Here is a 25659-nt window from a genome sequence, read left to right as displayed (position 1 = left end):
ACAGTGGAAATGTTGTGCTGTGATGCACAGTGTAAGATATTTAGGCTTTTCTTAAACGTTTTATTCATCTTATAATAATAAGTATTTGTCTAGTAATAATTAAGCCCAGCATTTGACAAAATATAGGTAAAGTAAGTAACTATTTTTAAAGTGTCTTCATACATTTGTACACATGCAAATTCCATTTGTCTTCCTAATAATGTTCTCAGTGAGTGTATGCAATGAAATTCAAAGTAAATATATTCCATACTTGACATTCATTGAAAATATCTTCCAGAGCTTGTTCGTCTGAATGGATTTCCAAGCACTGTTAGTAGTGGTGAATGTTTCTTGGTCTGTCCCCATAGGTGAATGTATTTGGTTTCGGAGCGGACAGCCGGGGAAACTGGCACCACTATTGGGAGCAGAACCGCTATTCTGGAGAGTTCCGTAAAACAGGTGTCCATGATGCAGACTACGAAGCCCAGATCATCGACAAGCTGTCCAAGGCTGGCAAGATCTCAGTCTTTCCTGGAAAATGAATATGTGTACAACTCGTAAAGAGATTGGCCAGATGATTGACTAAAACAAACAAAACCACCCATTATCCACTTGACACACTCTGAGTGCCTGTTCAAAGTGATCAAGAAGTGATTTTTCATGATCTTATTACCATTCTGGGCTATCCGGATTGGACAGAACTCTGGGCAGCATTTCCCATGAAGTGGTGGTTTTGAGAGGAGATACTAGTAATTTGCACTGTTGCTTGCAGGCCTACCTCAACCAGGGAAAGGAACTTGACTAGCAAGGGACGCCAATATCTCCTCACCACTAAAGAGCATGTTAGGTATATGTTCGCATTTGACATTTGTTGATTAGTGATGACGCAGGAAGTAAAATGCATCAGCCTGGTTATCGGTTAGCTACTGTGTGCTTAACGGCATGGCCGGGTAGATGGATGAGACCAGCAATCACCATAGTGTATCATAGTACTCTTGTTGTCCTCTGTGGTTCATTAACTAAAAGCTTGGACACAGTGGTGTGTTGTTTCACTTCCATGATATTATAATGCTCCGCACTGCAGCTGTTAATTCCTCATGTCACCAGGTGCATGTGGCTGAGTGGAAGTTTACACGTTCCTGCTGTTAAACCAAGCTTTTTGTCTTACTGTATATTTTACGCTTTAGTTGTTAATGTTTATGAGACGATCATGCTAAGAGTTTGCAATGACCCTGCATCACTGTGTGCTTGCAGCAATCTGAACATGGATCATTTTTGCTAGTTATGTTGAGCAGGGGCGTAGATTCCAGGGGGGATGGGGGGGGGTAACCAATAGTCAAAACAAGTAAGTACAATACCACCCCCCCCTTCACGCTGCAACCCCCCTTCAACACTAGGATGTTAACTGAACTGAAACTACTGACGCAGTCCGATATGAACACATATGAGCAATATATTATGAAATATACATGGCATACATTTAGAAACATTCAGAATGATAAATCATGCTGTGGTGATTGTTCTAGAGATGGTAGAGCTTCAATATTGAGCTACTCTCTTAAAAAATTTAACTTAGTTAATATGCTGGAACAAAGGGTTTAATGATGGAAAAGGAAATGAATTTCATATGGCAAAAGCATTGGATGTAGCTGAAATTTAATAGATTTCATCTGTGAAACCCAGTGCATTACATTTAGGGCAACTTACAAGTCTTGTCCTGCTACGTAACGTATCGCCATGTAAAATTCATGGATATACTTGTATAGCCTGTAGTATTTTAACTGGAGACACTCCTTTGCTGCTCTTTAGCCATTTACATCAAGGTAATCTTTTGACATTTCAGCACAAGATTTTGGTTTTTCTAGTATAGTTTGCTACATTTATAGAAGTTGAAGACGGTACAAAGCGTTAAGCAGAGAGAACTGCGAGAACGGCAAGTCCTAGTTCAAGTTTTTACATTCAGGTGCCCTAGTTCTTTTTCCAATGTAGACATATCAGCTTTTTCAGTGTGTAAATGCACACATACATGCTTGCGTGCCTTGTCCTTGCTTCTGGACACATTCTCTTTCCAGTGCACAGCTAACCTCATTAGAACATGCATAAACACATGCTATTATTTCTTTTCCCCTTTAGTCTTCTTACAGAGCATTTATTGACACACATTCTCACACAAATCTGGGCCCTAAAATAGGGCACAGACCAACCAGCTGTCCTCCACCCACACATGCTATGGAAACATAATTCAGAGCTTCTCCTGGGCACCACCATCTCATCCTCATGTCTGTTCTACTTAGTGCTAAGCTGAGTGTCGTGCCTTTGGGATCAGGGAAGGAAAAGCTCTCCTACCTGAAGATCTTCCAAGCTTTTAAGAGCTACCTACTTGCATTTGCTGTTGCTTTTTAAGTCTCCTGAAATCCTTAGAAAATCCAGACCCGTGGCACACGATGAAGCCAATAATGTTTCGATATTTATACACTTTGTCAATAACACGTAGTTGTTTTTTTTGACAGTTACTAGGTGGATGAATCTGAACTGCGCAGTTAAGCCTGCAGTGGCTTTATTATATTTAAGCCTATTCTGAAGGATTACTATTGCGTGTTTCACAGTGAAATTCTAATGTCACGGATGCATAGGATGACTGCCTTCTCCTAGGCAGAATTTTGAAATGTGCAGATTGTCGCAAGAGTTTTATCCCATTACAAAACTTTTGTTGTTAGAAATTTAGGTGGTGTTTGGAAAATTTGTATCAATGACAATTAGTTGCATTTTGAAGTTCATTAGACTGTCTTGTACTAGAAGGTTCTCAATGTACCATTCTTGCAAAAGTATTCAGTAGAATTCAGTATTAATTGGATTGGAGGGCTTTTGTTTCTAGGTTTTTTCCACAAGAACATCATACTGCAGAAAGATATTTAGGAAGTCCTCAGACATTTTCTGAAAGACTACATTATGTCCACCTTCTCTGTTCTCTTCATTTGTAAAGATCTGTGGTCAAATGGCATGATCAGATCTTTTCCATAGTGGCAAAGAATTGGGAAGACAGCTACCAAGCCAGTAAAAACGCAAAACTGAAAATTCTCACATTTACTCACCCTCATGCCTCATGTGCTTGACTTTCTTCTTCCTAAAAAAATATCTGAGCTTTGTTGGTCCATTCAATGAAAGTAAATGGTGGCCAGAAATTTGAAGCTCCAAAAAGCAGATAGGCAACATAACAGTAATCCGTATGATTCCAGTGGTTAAATCCATATCTTCAGAAGGGATATGGTATGTGTGGGTGAGAAACGGATCTATTGTAAAGTCCTTTTTTTTTTTTTACTTTAAATTCTCCTCCCTGTCCAGCTGGTGATGATATGCACGAAGAATGTGAATAGCCAAAATCAAAAGAAGAATGTGAAAGTGGAGATTGACTGAACAGAGCAGATATTTTTCTAAAAATCTGTTTGTGTTCAGAAGAAGACAAAGTCATACACATCTGGGATGGCATGAGGGTGAGTATATGATGAGAAAGTTCCTTTTGGGTCAACAATTCAGTTAAATGCTGCTTATCTATCGCTTTTTGCGATCACATGATTCTCCTTCAGGATAAAGACATGTTATTGAGTGAGCGATGCAAGTTTAACACAATCAATTACCCTTTCGCTTCTAAGAAATAGAGCAGTGAAAGGCACAAGCTAAAAAATTGAGAATAAAATAAAAATTAGGTAATGGTAATAAGATATTTCCCTTTAGAACAGAACTCCACTATCAAGTTAATTGATCTTGAATCCTGTTCCTTGAATAAAGCAGTAATCCCTCATTACAGACTCTACATATCCTCACTGTGCTACTGTGTATGCTCTCATTATCTTCTCATTAGTGTTGATATAGTGACTGTTTGGTCAGTGCTCTCTTTCTTTTCACAATCTCAGTCTCTGTGTAATTATGGACTGTTTTTAATCTTTATGCTAAAAGAAATAAATACACTTTAAAATGGTTTTGTCCTTTGTTGTGACTCATTGATTGTAAATTGAAGTTAACTGTTTTTTTTTTTTCCATGATGTTCCTTTTAGACTTAATTTGACCTGCTATTAGTGTTAACTGGATGGTGGATTAGTTAAGATGTAAGATATTCACATGATTAAGCACCTGTAAGAGTGTTTACTAGTGCAGTGTTTCCCAACCTTTTTTCTGCCACGGCACACTTTTTACAACTAAACAAATCCCATGGCACACCTCTATCCCACTGTCCCACATAACCATCGTTGATAGTTTTCCTTTTCAAGAACTTCCATGTTATCTGTCCATTTTAGTTGCGTGTTTACTCGTAATATTTGAAATTCGGCTATGCAAAAAAAAACGCAAGTCACATAGGTACGGTAATGAGATCACAGGTGGCAAGAGTGCTAATTGGGTAATGAATAAAACAACAAATTTGCATCTTTTCTTATTTTTAGATTTGTTCTTGCAAATTAATTCTTGCAATGCCACAGCAAATAATTTTAGTTATCCATTTATTTACATGGCTCCAGACCCTAACATTTAAGAGTGGTAGCACCAGCACTTGAGTTGGTCGCACCCGTCCAACTGAAAGAAAATTCGTTTTCTTTCACAGTTTCTTTCTTTTTATCAGGATCTTGATAATTAAAATACAGTCATCTGAAGACAAACAAAGCCTTTTTCGACAATCAGAGGGCATTAGAAAAGATTTTACACAGAAGGAAAGTTCCATTGTATCCATAGTTTTAACTGTGGCATTTGCAATATGATCACAGTAACCAACATAGTACACCATTCCAATGCACAAAGAACGCAAGTCATCCTTGCATAAATCATTACGATTTATTACCATTGACCAGTGATACATTTCATGTGACAGGTGATTGATGGCTGATTTCCCTAAAACAGAAGCTAGAAGAACTAGTGAAAAGTTAAGCATTTATTTAGTTTGAACCTTTAGTTTGCTTAAAACATCCCTCTCATTTAACAGACAGATCTCCATAATGCTTAAAGTGTTATGGCAAATGTTATGATAAAAAGTTCAACTAGGATGGAAATGACAATGATTTTCTTCCTCAATATATATTCAGAAAGACAACAATGGCCATGAGAGAGCTTGTAGCTACCAGCACAACACTTAACTTTGTTGATTTAAATGTAGTATTCCAATGAAAGAGCATGCTTTGCAGAGAGACTGGACGGTTTAATGGATCAGTTACACTCATGTGTTGCCCAGCTGCAGTCCCCACTGAACAGAGAGAGGGCGCCAATAATTTCCCTTCCTTTCCATAATAGACAAATGAGACAGTTCTATACAATTTTCACATTTTCCAGCCTGGAATGTCCAGTTGAAAATTCAACAGGCAGTGCTGGAGCAGGTAAAGGAAAGCTCTCATCTCTAGATTAAACCCCACCTATATATTTCTCCTTCCTTAATTTTCACCCAATTTAAGTTTGGCAAACTGATTGGCCAGCTGCAGAGCCTCCTGTATGCAGTGTGTGTTTCTACCAGTGGCCTGGGCGGACATGTCTTTGCCACCTCCTTTTCCGTCCAGCAGAGGGCACACTTCCTGAACCCATTCGTTGGCCTTCAGGCCGCGGTTTGCAACATCCTGGTAAACACACAAATAGCAAGTGATGAAAAATACAGCTATAGTTATTTTTAGGTGATTATTTATGCATGTATGTAGTCTCACTAATATTTAACCAGCACTAAATTTTAAAGAAAGGCTGGTTAAATATTTTAAGAGAACTATCAGCCCTCATTTAAGATAAGGTTCTCTTCTTACCTGTGGTACTTGGCACAAGCAGATAATTTTGCCAGCATCGTTGTCCACAGCAAACAGCATTGCAGCAGTCTGGGGAGAATTTGTCTTAAGCAACTTCAGAGACTCGTTTAAAGCCTGGAGGAGATATTAAAGCCAACATGAATTGGTATTCGTAACAAATTTTAATTCTGTAATGTGATGTATTTTTGAGAGAAACCGGACATTAAATAAAAAATAAATAAATACAAAAATTGATTTTTTCCATCAGGAATTGATTGGACCATGAAAAATGGGCTTTTTCTTCCAGAATGAAGTCAGACCTTAATGCAAGTTCACATTCAGTTGCATATCCAACATTAAATTACTCAGTTATTCTTGGCAAGATTTTAGAAAGGCTGCATTTTCTACAACAGTAGCCTAAAGCTATGAAAAAATCTATTTGGCTATCGATGAACATTAACCAGTAGCCAAGTAGCCTAGGAGATGTCAGCCGAAAAGGAAAGTTGTTTCAGAGGCAGAGCAAAGTTATTACATTTTGATAAGACAGGGAACAAGTATAATGAAGCTAAATATGTTAAAATTTGATTTCAGGTTAACTAAGATTTTCTGATTTTCTTTTTCAGTTTAACTATTCTAATTTGAAAGGACAGGTGGGAATGTTACCTTTGCAGATGCGCCACTCTCCATCTCCATGATGATCAGAGGTTGGTTAGGGTTGCTGTCGATGATCTCCTTGGTCTTCTCAAGGACCTAAATAAAGACCATGATGTTGCTTACAGTCAGTCATTCACTTTCCAAAAATCTCTGAGTAATTGAACCCTGACAGATAGCTCTTTCATTATATCTAGAGCTCGTACCCTCTTCTGTACATCAGCCTTGCTGGTACGGTCCAGGTCATCCATGACTTTCTTAAGACCCTTCAGGGATTCCCTCATCTCATCCTTCTGCCACTGAGAGATCACTGCAGTGCCCAGGGACTGAATATACACACACAAACACACATTCGGTACACTTTAAATGGTGGAAATCAGCGATTTAGACAGTCTTCATTCTAAACACACAGGAGCTTATTTCTTACCTCTGTCATATCAGCTATCTCCTTCTGAATGTCTTTATTGGGGGCAGTCTGTACTTTCACTTTCTCTGCCAAGGCATCTAGGCCCAGCTTGAGGGAATCAGCTTTCCTCTGTGCCTGAAAACATAAACATTCCTCTGTCAATAACAACAGGAATCACATCCTACAAAGACAAAGTTTCAGTACAAAATGAGAATGAGGAAATTAATGTAAACCCTGCCCCTTCCAACCTTCTGAGCCTCAGCTCCGGTGACTGCCACAATCCTCCTGATTCCTTTAGCGATGGCCTCCTCTGATACAATCACAAATGGTGCAGCATGACTCGAGTTCTGCAGGTGCCTACGGGTAAAAAAAAAGAACAAACTGAGAACTCAGAGCAGAGGAGTTCACACAATTTATGCTTGAGGGTTTTATGTCTTTCTTATAAGTAGGGCTATGAAGATAATCAACATCATGAATGTCGCAATGATATTTAATGCACTTTTTAATTGGTCTTAATGTCTGTGTCATTCCTTAAGACCTGTTTCATGCCCACTTCTTTTTAATGACTCAAGCAAAGTGCTGAGATAGAGGTTTTAATAGCGTCTTTGATTTAAACCTCACTAGCAAAAATGCCTAAAGAGTTGGCGAACCAGGGCAAAGTTCAAACAAGTTTCTTTGAATTGTCCGTTTTAGGGAATAGGTTAAAAACACTGATTCAACAATTTTTTTGCATCTTTACTGAAAATTGAGGTGTGGTGTTTCACATGCTTTAAAATATTTGTAAATATATTGCTGTTTATTACTATGAGTTGTTATATTGGTGGATATAGATCAACATTATTATATAAAAGTGTGAAAAACCTTTTTAGTCCAAAATGAAATGGCCGGATTATTTTCCAGTTTGTCCGGTAAACTTTATCATTCCTGGACACATTGGCTGGCAGCAAAATTTCTTAGCGAAAACATACATATTATATATATATATATATATATCCCAGCCCTACTTATAACACATTTGAAGTGTATATCAAAGTCTGCTGTTCATACGTTCCACCACAGAACTCGATGGAGGTGAGGGAGCCTGCAGGGCTGTTTGGGTCAGCCAGCAGCTCCTCAACAGGTATGCCGATAGACACCACTCTGACAGGATCAGGGTACGTCTCATCAAACACTGCCCGCAGACCCTGGATGGCTTTAGCTGCAGCAAGGGGAGCATCCAGAGCATAAACTGGCTAAAGGAAAAGATACACAGATGCAATTCAGTAAGTTTGAGAAGATACAAGAGAATACGGAGTACTCTTGCTCTTAGCAACAAGAAAACTTTGATGCTGCTTTCAATAACCCTTTGATAAAGATTACAAAAGGTTGAATAGAGCAAAAATGCAAAGTTCTGTTTTCATAAAATCTGCACAGTGAATACATATGGAGAAAGTTTTGACTGCCTTTAAAGTAATATGAATGCATAGCATTTGATTGAAAAGTGACTGCCTTGGTAGATTGTGAGTCTGCTGAATGGTCTGACCTTGGCATCACGAATCATAGTGCCGGCGATCTCCTCTGTGCGCCGCACTTCATCTGTGCTCATGGCTCCTTTAGCTGTGAAGTCAAACCGCAGACGGTCAGGAGCAACCAGTGAGCCCCGCTGGTCTGCCTCACCCAGCACTGAACGCAAAGCAAAGTTAAGCATGTGTGTGGAGGTATGGTTACTCATGATGGGCCTACGACGAGCCTGAGAGAGAGAGAGAGAGAGAGAGAGAGAGAGAGAGAGAGAGTGTGAGTGAGTGAGTGAGTAATTAGGTTGTATTTTGTGTATCTTGGATCTTTACCTTTAAACATTAATTCTAACACTATGTCATAACCAGGAACGACAGAACAATTTGCCTGTCGTTAATGTAGTAGTAAAATCTCATTGGTCCAAATTCCAACTCCACATAGCTGTTAAAGGGACAGTTTACCCAAAATGAAACTTCTGCAATTAATTATCCACTCTCGTGTATCTAAACTCTTATGACTATTTCTTCCATGGAACACAAAAGGAGATATTAGGCAGAATGACAGTGTTAGTCACTATTGACTTTCATTGTATAAAAAAAAAAAAAAAGATGCAATGAAAGTGAATTGTGACTAACGCTGTCATTCTGCCTAACATCTCATTTTGTATTCCAATAGAGAAATAAAGTCATTTGGGTTTGGAAAAACACAAAGGTGAGTAAATGATGACAGAATTTTCATTTTGGGGTAAACTATCCTTTTAAACATCAATTATGGTCTAATTTGCTGCAATTTTGTCTCTTCACAGCAGCATTTCCCTTAACTAGAATGGTGTCAAAAATAAAAAACATCCAGTGAGCAGCAGTTCTGCAGACGGAAATGCTTTGTTGATGAGAGGTCAGACAAATCACTAGATGCATCTTGCCTTTTTAGAAAAGTGTAAGATGATTCTCGCAACACAGCAAAGAAACAACAAAAAGATCAATGTAATAAAATCAATGACAAAAGGTGTTTCATACCTCATCAACATGCAAAGTTAGGCGGTCTCCAACCTTCAGTGTACCGTACACTGTACCAATATGCAGCACATATCCTCCACGCACCTGAGTATTCTTCACTGTGAACTCCATCCTCTAAAAGAACACAACCAAATGTGACAAGCAAAATTAAACACACCTCTGGACAGTTCAACTCCTTTGCAAAACTGCTTTAAAAACAATTTCTTACATCCTCAGCGGAGTCATTCTCTCGGAGCATGTAGCCTTCGTCAAAGCTCTGTCCACCCTGCTCAGCATAGAAAGAGGTCTGATCAAGCAGCACTCCGCATTCTTGACCTGTGGTTACCTCATCAACAAATGCACGCTCCCTCCTCAGAGCCAAAACTGTGCCCACCACCTGTTCAAACTCTGTATGAGAAGGACATACCAGTCATAAAGGTACAACAACTACAGAACATGCACAAATACTGAATTGTGATGATCAACAAGAATAGCATTGGTATGACTTTTACCATAGTTGCCCCTATCATCTGAAGAGTAGTGGTACTTGGGGCCATCATCAGTGGCAGGGAAGCCCTTGTTCCTCAGCTCCTCAATGGCATAAATGTCCAGCATGATGTGGTCCTCGTCCCCAGAGCCTTTGCCCTGAGACTTCAACTGTGTGCACAAATGGAGAAACTTTAATTATACCTGTTTATATTAGGGCTGTGAATCAATTAAAAATGTTAACTAATTAACTGCACATTTTCTGTGATTAGTCACGATTAATCATGGAACATGCAACATTAAAACAAACATTAAAATATACATTTATTTTATACTGTCTCAAAGAACTTTCAAGATATTGATTAGTCATAATTTATTTAAAGTATTTAAATATAAACATAATAAAATGTTCAGTTTTTTTTCCAGATAGAGTTTTTTAAAGGTATAAAACATTTAATGAATAAATGCCATAAAATCAGTGGACATGCTGTAATTAAAAGATGGGCAAAATCTTCTGCCGTTTTCCAGTGGACTTTTTTAATAATAGCATCAAATGGGCAGATTCAATTCAAATCAAGCTTTATTGGCAAGATAAACTCTACATTACCAATGTATTATAAGGCTATACATACAGATATAAAACAAATTGAATGCTGAAGTTTAATTGGCTGAAAACTATTTTCTCTGGCTGCTTTTCAGTCTCTATAGCGCACATGCTGGGTCTGTCTCGTGAGGTTTCGCTTTTAATACTGGTTCAGATTAAAGTTATTGAGCATTTTCTGGTGATGCGAAGAGATTCTGCAGCTTGCCCGTATCACTCCCACACCTGGCTCACCACTTGCGGTTGAAGTCTCCATTCTCCGTACAGTAAATCTGCTCCCGTGTTTATCATGCCGGGACATGCGTTGCACACAATGAATAAGCGTGCACTGCTTCACACAATCAATTTCTTTGCTAGGATGTGCAGTCGAGTCTAATGTGTACCAACTAGAAATTTATATATGCCAATTGTAGCCAAAAAAGAAGTGGGGAAAGTTTCAGGAAGTGAAAAAATGGATACTGCATTAATAGCGTTTTTTTTTTTTTTACGTGTTAACTATTAAATTGCAGAAATTAACACATAAAATTTCCCAGACCTAGTTTATATTAACACAACTTTCATCACGAAACACAATTCCAATTTGTATTTTAAATCCTATTTCAATTTTTAGTTGTTATTTTGCGAGTGATGAAATCTAATCTGTTTGTCCAGGCAGTGCCATAGTAGTGACTTAAGCATGTTACAAAGAGACTTAAAAGAGAATGCAAGTGCTCTTCCGTCCAGGCGTGCACATAGAAAGCAGCCACATGTCGGTCAGACAGTGCACAGGTACCAAACAGAGTCATTACTCAGGAACTACTGTAGAAACACTGTATCGTTACATCTTTTTAGTGTTGACCATGAAGTACTGGCATTTTTGACATCCCTAGTTCAAACTACAAACATTGGGGTCAGGAACTTTTTTTCACTAAGCAGCAAATTATTTTATTTTTGGTCAATGCATTTTTTCGAAAGAGCCATAGCACAAACGAATAATTTACTATTTTCAAAGTTTTCAATAAAATAAAATGTTTATATTGCCCACAGACTACTCAAAAACAAACAAATATGCAAAAATTAATAGGTAAGATATTGCAATATGGAATTGAGTACACGCGTTTGTGCGAGTCTCCATAAAATTACTTCATTTTACAATTGTTCATGAAAAATGTTACTTCCCTTTTGGGCTGGGCGATATGTAAATATATTTTAACGATAATCACCTTTAAAATATCACGATATCTGATTATATGGTCAACCCCCCTCCCAAGGGTCGGTGAATATTTTTGCTTTATTGATTTTGCTTTAAAAATTAATTTATTAAAACACAAAAAACTTAGACATTTCTAAATTCAAATTGCACTTTAAACGAAATGAAAAAAGGAATTAAAATAACAAAGTGATTAAAAAAATCTTACATATAACCACTCCAAATCCAAACATTTCCCATCTCCAACAGCCCCATTTGCTATCACACAAGCATCCGTCAAGGACTACAGGTGAAAAATTACTAATAGCTACAAATTAAGAACTAAAAATTATTATAAATGTAAAGATAATTACAATAATCATCATAATAAATTCCCTTGTGTTCCCAAAAAATGCTGCCAAATCTGTGTTCTTATCAAATGTGTTTGTATTGCGTTTTGGTAATACAGTTTATGCTGCCTAAAGAAAAGAAAATAGAACTCAATTTTAGGCTCAAGGTGAATGTGTCTTGTATTACTTTGATTTAAATCACTTTTGTCTTTGTTTCTTTAATACAAAGATACACTATATTGCCAAAAGTATTCGCTCATCTGCCTTTAGACGCATATGAACTTAAGTGACATCCCATTCTTAATCCATAGGGTTTAATATGACGTCGGCCCACCCTTTGCAGCTATAACAGCTTCAACTATTCTGGGAAGGCTTTCCACAAGGTTTAGGAGTGTGTTTATGGGAATTTTTGACCATTCTCCAGAAGCGCATTTGTGAGGTCAGACACTGATGTTGGACGAGAAGGCCTGGCTCGCAGTCTTCGCTCTAATTCATCCCAAAGGTGCTCTATCGGGTTGAGGTCAGGACTCTGTGAAGGCCAGTCAAGTTCTTCCACACCAAACTCGCTCATCCACGTCTTTATGGACCTTGCTTTGTGCACTGGTGCGCAGTCATGTTGGAACAGGAAGGGGCCATCCCCAAACTGTTCCCACAAAGTTGGGAGCATGGAATTGTCCAAAATCTCTTGGTATGCTGAAGCATTCAGAGTTCCTTTCACTGGAACTAAGGGGCCAAGCCCAGCTCCTGAAAAACAACCGCACACCATAATCCCCCCTCCACCAAACTTCACAGTTGGCACAATGCAGTCAGACAAGTACCGTTCTCCTGGCAACCGCCAAACCCAGACTCGTCCATCAGATTGCCAGATGGAGAAGCATGATTCGTCACTCCAGAGAACGCGTCTCCACTGCTCTAGAATCCAGTGGCGGCGTGCTTTACACCACTGCATCCGACGCTTTGCATTGCACTTGGTGATGTATGGCTAGGATGCAGCTGCTCGGTCATGGAAACCCATTCCATGAAGCTCTCTACACACTGTTCTTGAGCTAATCTGAAGGCCACATGAATTTTGGAGGTCTGTAGCGATTGACTCTGCAGAAAGTTGGCGACCTCTGCGCACTATGCGCCTCAGCATCCGCTGACCCCGCTCTGTCATTTTACGTGGTCTACCACTTCGTGGCTGAGTTGCTGTCATTCCCAATCGCTTCCACTTTGTTATAATACCACTGACAGTTGACTGTGGAATATTTAGTAGCGAGGAAATTTCACGACTGGACTTCCTATCACAGTACCACGCTGGAATTCACTGAGCCCCTGAGAGCGGCCCATTCTTTCACAAATGTTTGTAGAAGCAGTCTGCATGCCTAGGTGCTTCATTTTATACACCTGTGGCCATGGAAGTGATTGGAACACCTGAATTCAATTATTTGGATGGGTGAGCGAATACTTTTGGCAATATAGTGTATATATTACTGAACCTGCAGAGTTGCGTTCACAATGTGTAAGAGCAAACCGCTCCGTGGAAATAAAGCGAAACTCACAGCACCTCACGAGATGATCGGAGATCATTTGCAGCATTCTCATAAGACTACATTATTCTTCCAAACAGTTTTCAGTTGAATGAAACAGAAAAAGGAGTGATAACACTTTACATGCGCTTGCTCATGAGACAGGGTCCCGTTGCACGCCTCTGAACAAACAGCGAATCAGACACGAGCACTGACGGCTTTTCTTTTGTCTGTTCTTAAAAATAGAATAGTGTGTTTCTTCAAGCACGTCTTTTTGACTAACAGCATTTCTTGTCATGTGTCACTCCGAGACGTCTTACAGGTCACCCACCTGTTGTGGGTAGATGAGCAAAATTACTCGCGCATGAAATACATTTGGACGAGGAGCTCGTGAACTGGATTGAGCCTCGCCACATTTGCTGGGTGCTATTTCACACCCTGGGCGCACATAAAAAAATAACGAACGTTCATAAAATCGCTTGTAGAAAATGCTCTTAACCGCTAACATCAATAGTTATTTGGAAACGAGGCCTAGAACTCTATGAATGTGCGTGTCTAGGAGAAGCGCTTTCATTGCACTCGTGAACAGCGGAGCTCACTGCACACACAAATCAAATCAGACGTGCATCGGCAGCTTTTCTTTCATCTATTCTTCAAACTATTATCACGTTTCGTCAAACACGCATCTTTGTGTCTAATTTCTTGTTCCGAGATGTCTTACAGGTCACCTTCCACAGTGGCTGGTAAATCAGCAAAATACTCCACATGAAAAATCTGCATTTGCGGGGTGTTCATTTCAAACCTTGTTCACCAGGAGTAGGCTGTACGACAAATTCGGGAGAACAGTGTCATTGACTTCAAGCTTTGCAATACACCCACACTTTCTGCAGGAAAATTATCTCTAGAAACTTTTAAACGAGCATGTGTTGGTAAATGGTGAGACACCTGGCAAGCCACTTGATTTTTAACAAAGAGCCACTTGTGGCTCATGAGCCATAGGTTCCCGACCCGATTTAAGTGGACTGGAGTCAGATATGCCAAACGAAGTTGTATTTTTACTGTCTGTCTAAACAAAGCCTCTTATATTAGGGTTTTTTATAAATTACTTAATGGAAACTATGGCCCCATTTACACCTTGCATTAAAATGTGATTTTGGTGATCGGATCGCTATCGGATTGCACTTGACCACATTAAATGACAGGTGTAAATGCACCCAAGATGCATTGTGAATGAATCGTGATCAGATAACTCAAACCACATTCAGAGGTGGTCAGGAACGGATTCTGACCACATTCAAAGAAGGTGTAAATGAGCATGGGTTTCCATTTTCTGGAAACAACTCCGTAAATATTAATTATGTGATGAGGTTACGCTGCAGTCATCCGTTGTTAGTTTATTTTTATTTTTTTATATATATAATTTTATTATCTTCCCTGAAGTCCACTTATAATTTTAGTATAGTTTTTTTGTTTGCACCAAAACAGTCATACATAATATTTTTTCACACTGTCTCTGGCCCTCTGTCTGAAATGCTTGGTTTTAAGCTGTCTGGCCCTTTAAGACTTCAATGTAAACGCCCACAGTTGTGATTGGCTAACATCATGCAGCCCTTCCAATACAGCTGTATTTGAAATGCAATCCAAAGAAAATGAACAAACTTCACACTACATTTCAGGGTAAATGCATAACATACACCCAACACATTTCATCTGAATATATTAAACTGTTCACTCAAGCAGAACCATAAAATATTAATATGAAATATTCGTGAATAAAATTACGAAATTACGAATTTGCAATCCAATAGTATTTTAACTGCCCCATCCTTCAATAACAGTTCCTTTGCAAAGTTTGAATCATACATTTCATGACGTTAGGTGCTTCAACAGACCAAAGCAGAGATGCTGGTCTTAAAATCTCAAATCTTCCATGTTTGTTTACACACAGGACTGCATGTTTCACACAGTCAGATGCAGCAGCAGAATGAGACGCGTTTTTAAAAGTTGCACTTGTACCACTCTTAAAACGTGGCGTACACTGCCAGAAAATGAGAAGACGTCCAACGAGTGTATGTTTACAAAAACAAATAAAAATAGCACAGATTGGTGCAAAAACGGTCCAGGATGCCTTCAAAACAGCATGACAGCGCAGCTGAATGGAACACAATGGGGAGTTATAACTTGACATTGCGTCTTTTAAAAGCGGCGCAAGATGTATGATAAGGGTAAAAGCCATGCACGTTTATGTAGAAAAAAAATTAAATCCAGATAGGCACATAAAGGTGTCCTGTGTTCACTTTAGATGAATCTCCCATGACAGGCCCATCTCTCTGCTCTTCACCTGGGCGGGGCCAAGGGTGCAATAATGAAAAATAGGTTGATGTCTTGCTGAAGAGGCAGTCATATGCAGATGTATTTGGTCCTTGTGATGTCACAAATTCCACAAATTCCAAATGAGCCGTTTTTGCAGCTTGGTTTAAATAAATGCTCTTTTTAAATTAAGGAGGAAGTTTTCAGTTCTGAAACGTAGAGTTTTATAGTACAATGACCTCTTATATGTCAAAAGATCAAGGAAAATTTTATTCCTCATGTATTGACCGCTTTAAAGCGCTGTGTTGCAGGTTCTTGTCTTTTACTGTTAATTCAGCCATTACAATGTGAAGAACAAAACAGACACTGCCATCTTGCAATCTTGTTACATGAACAATGAACAAAATCCCATGAATCATTCCATTGGTATACACTTGGAATATCATGTCTCTCTATTACATGAAGGAAAAACCCTGACTGTTTAAGTGGTAGAAAGAATTTGAATTATCCACCATCAGTGTTTTTAAAATTCACTTTAAGACAGTTACCACAAGCTCTAATGTAATATGTAAGTAGTGTTTTCCATTTTGCACGGGTAACTTTGATCAGATCTCAGATGAGACACATTTGACTACAAGGTGTAGATGCAATCCAGCTAAAGAATATCCAGATACTATCCGAAAATATAAAACGCATGTCAAAGCAAGGTCTAAATGGATCCTATAAATGAATTAATTTATTCAAACCTGAGCAGCTTTCTTCTCCTCTTCAAAGGCCAGTATGTCTACCCCCATCCCTCTCTCCTCAGCGATCAGAGCAGTAAGGTCCAGAGGAAAACCATAGGTGTCATAAAGCAACCAGGCTGTGTCACCTAAACAACAATCTTAATGTTTATATAAAATGTATACTAGGGATGCTCCAATCAGGATTTTTACAGCTGATACCAATAACTGTTCTTCTTGTCATCTGATCGGCCGATACTGATCATTTCACCTTTTATCAAGATCTCTGTCATAACTGGCTATATATAAGCTGTCTGCACACTGACACTCTTAATTGAATTTTCTTCTCCCCAGTAATATCACTTTACCTAGTTTTTGCTGACTATTTCATTTTATTTTTTAAGTTTAAAACGCTTATTAAATAATTATAATTATTATTTTTAAATAACACTTTAAAAAAAAAAAAACTGTATAGGCTACCAAAATATTCTCTATAATAAGATAGATAGCCCTATAAAAAAATCAAGCTTGGTGTCAAATTGAAGACAAACTGATAACCCATAGGTGCAATTAAACAATGTGACATTTTTGGTTATTGATTCATTGTCATTATTTCATGCCTATGCCTGGCGGAGACTTGGAAGCTGCCGCCATGAACGTTAGTAAGGACCGTTTCACAGCTTGCACTATTTTCCCTTTGCCATGTCGCGCATGAAACACCAAATTAACAGTACACAAACTTTTCATATTCGCCATACCTCTCCCACGGCATCGTTCTTAACTGCTGAATCAAGTTTGTTGTCTTACAACACTATGCCAGTATTCTCCACACTCAGTGATGCCATGAGAGTGCTGCTCAAGTCTTAAAGGAGCCGTGCGTCTTTTGCGCCATGAGCGATCGGTTTATGCGATCGGCCAAATTACCGAGTCATAGGACGTGAATATCAGCCAATACCGATCGGTGGCTGATCGATGGGAGCATCCCTAATGTATACCATAAAATCAGCTCATCTATGAAGAAGCAGTCATGGATCTTTGTGGTAGTATGTGCTTGGACCTGGAATGGTCTTGCTGTCTCCTAGACTCTGGATCTTGCGGTCCAAAATGCGGCGTCCCCTGCTAAGTGTTTTGAGGAACTGTGCCTCTTCCTCATTAATGATGTCCTTCACCATATCAGGGTCTTTCTTCAATTCAGGGAAGGCATCACCCTATAGAGAGTTAAACCGTTAAAAGACCATTAGAGAAATGTAGCATGAACACAACACTCTGCAAGATGCTCTATATGATGAAAAGTTTATCTAATGAAAGTGTATTTCAATGGTGCAGTGTGGGCCAAAGGGAGGACTCTTAATGTGCATAGAGTGGGGAGAAAAAAATTGAGCATGTCTAAGAGGTAGAGGCATTACCAGGGATTCAACAACAACATCCACTAGGGAGGCAAAGAAGCCCCTCTGTGCACCCAGCTTCTCATGAGAGTATCGCACTGCACGACGCAGAATCCTCCTCAGCACATAGCTGCACACATATAACAGGGTCACATACACATATTAATGTGTATCAAAAGACAGACACGCTATGTGGATAAAGTAAACCATAACATAATCTCACCCCCTGCCCGTGTTGTCAGGTCTGCCGCCATCAGACAAGGCAATAGTAATAGTGCGGGCATGATCAGCCAGGACACGGTATGCCATGTCAATACCATCTGTGTCTTCTGCACCAACCTTTCCTGTGTACGGCCTGGCACCTGTGCCCTAAGAAGCAAGAATATTCTTAAAGTCTAAATGACAATAAATGTCTCTATGCTTTTCTAATATTCTGCCCATACCTTCTGAATGGCCTCGAAATAAGGGATGAAAAGGTCAGTGTCATAGTTGGACATCTTGTTTTGCAGTACAGAGACCAGACGCTCCAGTCCCATTCCTGTGTCAATGCTTTTCTTGGGCAAAGGCTTTAGCACAGTCTCTGACTCCCTGTTTACAGAGGTCGAGCCACACACATTTAAGAAGTTTGTGCATGCAAAGAATTATATGTGGTAATCAGTGTTATTACAGTTAACGAAAACTGAAACTAAAACTAAATAAAAACATTTTTGTGAACTAAAATAAAAATGAATACTAAAATTATTGGAAAAAACTGAAACTAAACTAAAATACTTTTTCATAACTCCAAAACTAACTAAAATAAAAATAGTCTCAAATTCATTTTAGTGAATATGGGCAACGTGGGACACTTTTGGAAATCTTCCATTTCTTGATGCTTTGAATTATGATCCAAACACACACAACCTTACATTATATCTTTGAAGAAAGCTTAGGATGTCTTCAATTTTTGAAGTTTATATTTTCTTATACACTTTTACATCATAAATTATAATGTAACATTTACAAGCATTACACCCAATTTTTTTTTTTTTTTTTGCCATTTTCTTAACCATTGCTTTTCCCACCGGTGGTCATGAAATAAGCTCTGCCACACATCTCAAAGTAAAATCATCAATGTAAAACTTCAAAAAGTTAAAGAGATAGTTTACCCAAAAATGAATACTCTCATCATTTACTCACCCTCATGCCATTCCAAATGTGTATGACTTTCTTTCTTCTGGTGAACACAAGATATTAGAAGAATATCTCAGCTCTGTAGGTCCATACAACACAAGTCAACAGGGTCCAAAGCTTTGAAGCTCCAAAGAACACACAAATGTAGCATAAAGTAGTCCATAAGTGGTTTACGTCAAGTCTTCTAAAGTAATCTAATTGGTTTTGGGTGAGAAAAGACCAAAATGTAACTCCTTTTTCACTGTACATCTTGCAATTTTAGTCAACAGGAACGATCATGATTTCAAGCTCGATTATAATTCCTAGTAGAGAGTGCAACCGTGAAATCATGATCGCCAAGGAGACTGCTGCTGATGTCAAGATTTACAGTAAAAAAGGACTTAAATATTGATCCATTTCTCACCCACACATATCATATCACTTCTGAATATATGGATTTAACCACTGGGGTCTTATGCATTACTTTTATGCTGCATTTATGTGCTTTTGGAGCTTTAAAAGGTCTGGTCACCATTCACTTGCATTGTGAGGGCCTACAGAGCTGAAATATCCTAATCATATACATTTTTGTTCTGTAGAAAAAAGAAAGTCATACACACTGGGATGGCATGTGGGTGAGTAAATGTTGAGAGAATTTTCATTTTGGGTGAACTCTCTCTTTAATTGCTTATTTCCCAAGGATTAATTTAGTAATGTATAATAATGATTTAAGCAAATTCATATGGATACAATGGGGATAAAGTTTAAATGTCCTTTGTCACTTTACTCATATTCACCCTGTATTATAACATTTGCAACATTTACAATCCAAATTAAACATAATAATACCACCAGACAGAGATAACACAGGACTGCCCTGACAAATGTCATAATGTTAGACTTTTTAAATGATACCAGTAAATGTTCAGCTTTTGCAGCCATAAAAAATACTAAAACTAAAATAAAAACTAACTAAACTGAAACTGAGAAAATGAAAACTAAACAAAAACTAACAGAATAACTGTGAAAACTAAAAAAAAACTAATCTGGAATGACAAATTGAATATAAAATAGAAATATAAATTGTATTAAAAATCCAAAACTATGACAACACTGGTGGTAACAGGGTTTGTGTTATCCTCATCACATTACAATACAATTACATAGAACACACAGCTTTTGTGTGTTTGCGTTTAATTACAAAGTTAGCAGTGTATTGAAAAAACGAGCTGAAATGTACCTGTTAAACTGGATGAACACCAGGTTCCAGATTTCAAGCACATTGGGGTCATCCATGTTGACAAGGTGGGCAGCATCTCTGCCTCCAATACGGTCATAGTGGATCTCACTGCAGGGTCCACATGGACCTGTGTCCCCCATCTCCCAGAAATTATCCTTCATACTGCCTGGCAGGATACGACTCTCCTCCATCCTGAGACACAGACAATCAATAAACATTTATAAATCTCTTCAAATTTCAGTTTAAAATGAATTACATTAAAGGGGTATTAGCCTCCGTCTCTATTCACTTTCGTTGCATCTTTTTTCCCATACAATGAAAGCGAATGTTGAGTCACTGAGGCTAACATTGTGTCTAACATCACCCTTTGTGTTCCATGGAAGAAAGAAAGCTATACGGGTTTCAAATGACATGAGGGTGAGTATTAAAGACCCCCTCCAGTGAAAATCAAGTTTTTAACCTTGTTTACATGTCCATATGGTGTTTTTTATATGCTAGAAGACATACCATGATGAAATCAGCAGTCAACGCCATGACTGAGCATTTCTGCCTTAGAACTGCAGTGTACAAAAGACAGTCTCAAAAACACGGATTCAGACAGCCAGGGTTTTATACGTCACAAACCTAAGGAACCAAACCCGTCAATTTGCAGGGTGGAGATTTCCATATCAATAGCATATGCTGCGGCGAAGCAAGGGGTATCAGGAGAAGCCAGGTGTTGCTACGCATCGGTATTTTGCAAGACTTGTTCTGTTTTCTGATGCAAAGTTGAGAAAGGACAAATGGTGAGCCTTCATGTATTACCAAAGGATCTGAAAATCCGAGATAAATTAGTGCAGTATATTTGGAAAAATCGTAATGTCCCAGCAAATCTTCCAGAGAAAACTTGGATTTGCAGCAGTCAATTTCCAGAGAAGTGTTTTGACAATTTTACCCAAAAACAGATGAGTTTTTCCACTAAACTTATATTGAAGCTCAACGCAGTTCCATCAATTTATCCTGGGGACACAGCGAGTATGAGCCAACATGTTGGTCAACCGGTAAGTTTCTTTTTCTTGTGTTTTATCTGTTTACTGTGTCCAACAAATCTCCAGTGTACTAGATAAAGTTAGCCAACATTAGCATGCCAAGTTACATGATGATTCATGTCAAATGCTGACAGGAAATTTTATATTGGGTATATTGATGAAGAAAGTTACGGCAAACGTTACTCAATAACATATACATATGGTATATTACAATGTTGATATATGATGAACTATATGTCTTTCTCCAGAGACTTTCTATGCTGTTCAAAGCGTTTCTTCCTAACAGCACATCTGGATGTTTATCTTTACATGGTAGCTAACTTGTCAGTGGTGGCGAACGGGAACAAGGTTTGTCTAACATTAGCAACACATTATTAGCTGTTTGATAACGTAGTCAAGCCAAAGGATCATTTTATCTATTAAACGTAACTTATGTTTCTAACGTTGTAGAGAGCGATACATAAAATACATTACCATTGTGATAATCGACTTGTAGGCGTCCCTGTACAATTTGCTCTTCTTCTTCAGAATCAGTTTCTGGTTCGAACATATTAGAGTAATTCAGCCATATATTACCACTTGCCATTGTGTAGCATTTAGTACTTTTACAGTGAACAGAGTTGAAGGTGAGCAGGTAGCCCGAGCTGCAGGCGAGCGGTGCAGGGGTGAATGGAGGTGGAGGCGGGGACTAATTTACATATTCATAGATCTGCGCATACTAAATAAGGCAAAGGTGTAGAGTTATATCTAAGCCATTTTAAGGCATGGAGAGATTATTTTCATGGAAAAAAAACTATTAAATATGTAATTTTGATTACATATTGAACAAATATGAGTTTTTAGGGGTTAAACCAGTGATTGGAGAGGGACTTTAAAGTGATAGTTCACCCAAAAATGAAAATTCTCTCATCATTTGCTCAGCCTCATGCCATACCAGATGTGTAGGACTTTCTTTCTTTTGCTGAACATAAATGAAAATTTTTAGAAATAATCTCTGTAGGTCCATAAAACGCAAGTGAATGGTGACCAGAACCTTGAAGTTTTTAAAAGCATATAAAAGACACCATAAAAGTAATCCATACGATTCCAGTTGTTAAATTCATATCTTCAGAAGCGATATGATAAGTCTGGGAGAGAAACAGATAAATATAAAAAAAGTCCTTTTTTTTTTTTTTTACTATAAATCACTTTTTGTTTTTGGATATTTGCATTCTTCGTGCACATCGCTACCTACTGGGTAGTGAAGAGAATTTATAGTAAAAAAAGTACTTAAATATTGATCCGTTTCTCACCCACACCTATCATATCGCTTCTGAAGATATGCTTTAATCCCCTGGAGTTGCCTTAACGTGCTTTTTGGAGCTTCAAAGTTCTGGCCAATCTTCTCATGCATTGCATGGACCTATAAAGCTCAGATTTTCTTCTAAAAATCATTTTTAGTATTCAGCAGAAGAAAGAAAGTCATACACATCTATGATGGCATGAGGGTGAGGAAATGATGAGAGAATTTTCATTTTTGGGTGAACTATCCCTTTAAGTGGTTAACAGATTTTGTACTCACCCCAAGTCCAGCCAGATCTGCTTACACTCCAGGTCAGGCTCCAGGCCTGCATCATCATGACCACCAAAGTAGGTGACGTAGAGGCGTTCAATAGGAATGCCAAACTCCTGTGTCAGCAGCTCCAGTGCCATCTTGCAGGCCAGGTGCTAGAGACAGAGTGAGCAAGGGAGAAAGAAATGAAGGTACACGGGGGGAAAAAGGCCATATTTAGCTGTTTCAATGATAATTTTAGCAGCACATAAATATAAAAGCATAAAAACTTCACAACCATAAAAACACCAGGCATCAGTACTAAAAAATACAGGCTACAATTTTATAATGTATATCTAATTCTCAAACACTCTACTCTCTCCATCTCTTACTTTAAAATAGTCTCCAAAGGACCAAGAGCCCAACATCTCGAAGAAAGTGTGATGGTACACATCTTTGCCCACATCATCCAGGTCATTATGTTTGCCACCTGCACGAATGCACTTCTGTGTATTTGCAGCACGGCGAAGTCTGGCCATAGGGTGAGATGGGTCGATGGTGTTCAAGAAGATAGGCTTGAACTATAGAGAAGGTGGAGGTTTAATCAAGTGTCCTATCATTTATGTTCTTATGTTACACCTAATTTGTAACTAAACTCAGATCTCTTTACCTGGTTCATGCCGGCATTGGCAAACAGCAGAGTAGGGTCATCCAGAGGAATCGTGGACGACGAGTGGACGTAATGGTGCTCATGACGGCGGAAGAAGTCGATGAACTTCTCACGGATCTGTGCACCAGTCAGTGAAGAGTCCATGCTGGTGGTGATGCTGGAATAATGCAGGAAACCTTTCAGCAGATGGAGTTAGTCCTCAACAGAGTGTTTAACAACAATCAGCTGAAATCCCTGCAGTAGCTGCAGCGCCACTCCCATACTGTCCCAAAAGATCAAGACATTTTCCAAATAACAACACAACTCATAGCTACTCAACCCATCATGCATGCCAGAAACCGATCCGTTGTGGAACAGCGGACTAAACTGCAAACACATCTTCACACTGGTCTGAGAACCAGTACTATCCAGTGTACCAAAACTTTTTAATATAATTACAGAGACCAAATGGACACATATTTGATTTGAAATATAGTGGACTTGATTTTCAATATTTAATCATCTGTATTTTGCAATATGACGCAAGTAACTGCAGTAAAAATGCAATTTAACAATGTCAAATGGCAGTTCTCTATGAAACACTCTTGTGAAGAATCATCAGAATCAGACCTTCAACAGCAAGGACCATGATGCTTTCACACAAGCAAAACCAAGACCTGCACATGAAGATGTTCACCTGACAACAGAAGAAAGCTTTGGCACAGAAAAAAGTGAGATGAAGAGCCATAGATAATGTCACTCTATGCTCCTAGAGGAGGTTCAGAGGATTTAGATAAGTTATTCATCCTAAAACAACAAGATTTCATTCCCTGAAGAATTACAGAAGCAGATCTCAGTTTTCATGCATACTAAGCAATACTAGACATAAGAAGTGAAAAAAATGAAAGGTATATTAAAAGATAATAAGATAAATGCAAAAACTAAAGAATGCTAGCATGCTTTCTACTGCACTGCATTGACCTGTCATAGGTCAGAACCCATGCTAGTGCATATCAACATCTCCATCCTGATTTATATTATCAGAATAGTGTACTACATATGTAATAAAGTCTTTATGTATAGTTAAGTCTTTCAGATTTATTGGTACAATTGTCTGTTTCCCTAAGCACGAGACATGGCTCGAGACAAGGCTAAGCTGACAATTCAGTCATTCACTAAAACTAGCATAATTTCATTCACACAGTCTCGTGGTAAAGACCGGAAAGACATATAATATAACATGATGAAATACTGCTTGACGAAACAAATACAACGGAAGTAATACTTACGAATAATATTCTTTAAACCGTTTTAGCAACCAGTCACACAACTTCACACGCCGGTTGAAACCAAAAGGAGAGTTTAAGTCCCTCCCACAACATAGATGATTGGTTGAAGAAAGGCGATCGTCCAGTTTACGTAGATTCTATTGGTTTAGCATGCTGTCGATCAATACAAAGACGCGACTGGATTTGTCAGTGGGGGCAGTAAACGGAGTTGTATGATGCAATGATAAAGAAACAGTGGAGTCATATTTACGTTATAATCATCTTTATTTTAACATCTCAAGTGTCATACAACCGAAATGTATAATGCCATTTAAAAAAATTGTCCTAGTTTAGAAGCATTTCTCTTCTTGAATCTAAAAATGGAGACATGTATCAATATTACACTATATTGCGCCAGTTCTGAATGTGATATAACAATGCAATCTGTTTAAAAGGTATAGTCGCGACAGTCATATTAAACGTGTCAATCGCAAGTGTTACTTTATGTTTTTAAAAAATTATTAATACCAAATGTACAAACATCCAAACATGGCATCATGGTTTAACATTACCTACCTATGATGGAAGGCACAGGTATGTATTTTACATAAAACACGCATAAAACGACATTAATAATAATAATAATAATAATTGCAATAATGTGTATGATGATGTGTCATAGAGTTTATAGTAAGCATTTTCTCACTGCAGGCGGCGATCAAATACAAAAATACTTTATACACTAAGGACAAGTTTTGAAACCAGCTGTAAACCATATCATTTTAGACCATATGAGTTGATAATCCATATGACAATAATGGCATAACACTGAAAATAAAAATCCCCTGAATTTACATGATTTAATCATGTACATTGGTTCCACATGAATCAGTTAAGTTACAACAACATATTTTTTCCTCTTGGTTTAGCTCATTAATTGTTTGTCAGAAAACATATGTAATTTCAACATAATGGAATGAAGTTATTTT

General features: G+C 38.3%; 2 protein-coding genes across 3 annotated transcripts in view; one reads left to right on the top strand and one right to left on the bottom strand.

Moving 5' to 3' along the window:
- LOC127456423 (CMP-N-acetylneuraminate-beta-galactosamide-alpha-2,3-sialyltransferase 2-like) overlaps window positions 1–3954 on the top strand; it is a 34941-nt gene extending 30987 nt beyond the window's left edge. For both annotated transcript variants that reach the window (XM_051724904.1, XM_051724903.1), the window contains exon 9: window positions 348–3954. In XM_051724904.1, the coding sequence (XP_051580864.1) occupies window positions 348–521 (174 nt within the window). In that variant the 3' untranslated portion in view covers window positions 522–3954. The remainder of the gene's footprint in view (window positions 1–347) is intronic.
- A 501-nt stretch (window positions 3955–4455) lies between these two features.
- LOC127456239 (alanine--tRNA ligase, cytoplasmic-like) lies at window positions 4456–24755 on the bottom strand. Its single transcript, XM_051724630.1, has 21 exons — window positions 24692–24755; window positions 23424–23580; window positions 23146–23334; window positions 22784–22929; window positions 20195–20386; window positions 18246–18390; window positions 18026–18171; window positions 17824–17932; window positions 17475–17625; window positions 16442–16566; window positions 9785–9929; window positions 9502–9680; window positions 9294–9407; window positions 8306–8512; window positions 7831–8015; window positions 7032–7140; window positions 6805–6918; window positions 6584–6703; window positions 6390–6476; window positions 5748–5861; window positions 4456–5570 (listed from the first exon to the last, which is right to left on the bottom strand). Exons 2-21 carry the CDS (start codon window positions 23565–23567, stop codon window positions 5391–5393), a joined length of 2901 nt encoding a protein of 966 aa, XP_051580590.1. The 5' UTR covers window positions 23568–23580; window positions 24692–24755; the 3' UTR covers window positions 4456–5390.
- Between the last annotated feature and the right edge of the window lie 904 nt (window positions 24756–25659).

Source organism: Myxocyprinus asiaticus, chromosome 18 (assembly GCF_019703515.2).
Source record: "Myxocyprinus asiaticus isolate MX2 ecotype Aquarium Trade chromosome 18, UBuf_Myxa_2, whole genome shotgun sequence".
Classification (NCBI taxonomy): domain Eukaryota; kingdom Metazoa; phylum Chordata; class Actinopteri; order Cypriniformes; family Catostomidae; genus Myxocyprinus; species Myxocyprinus asiaticus.
Note: the sequence above shows the minus strand (reverse complement) of the source record. Positions and strands in the feature narration are given on the sequence as shown.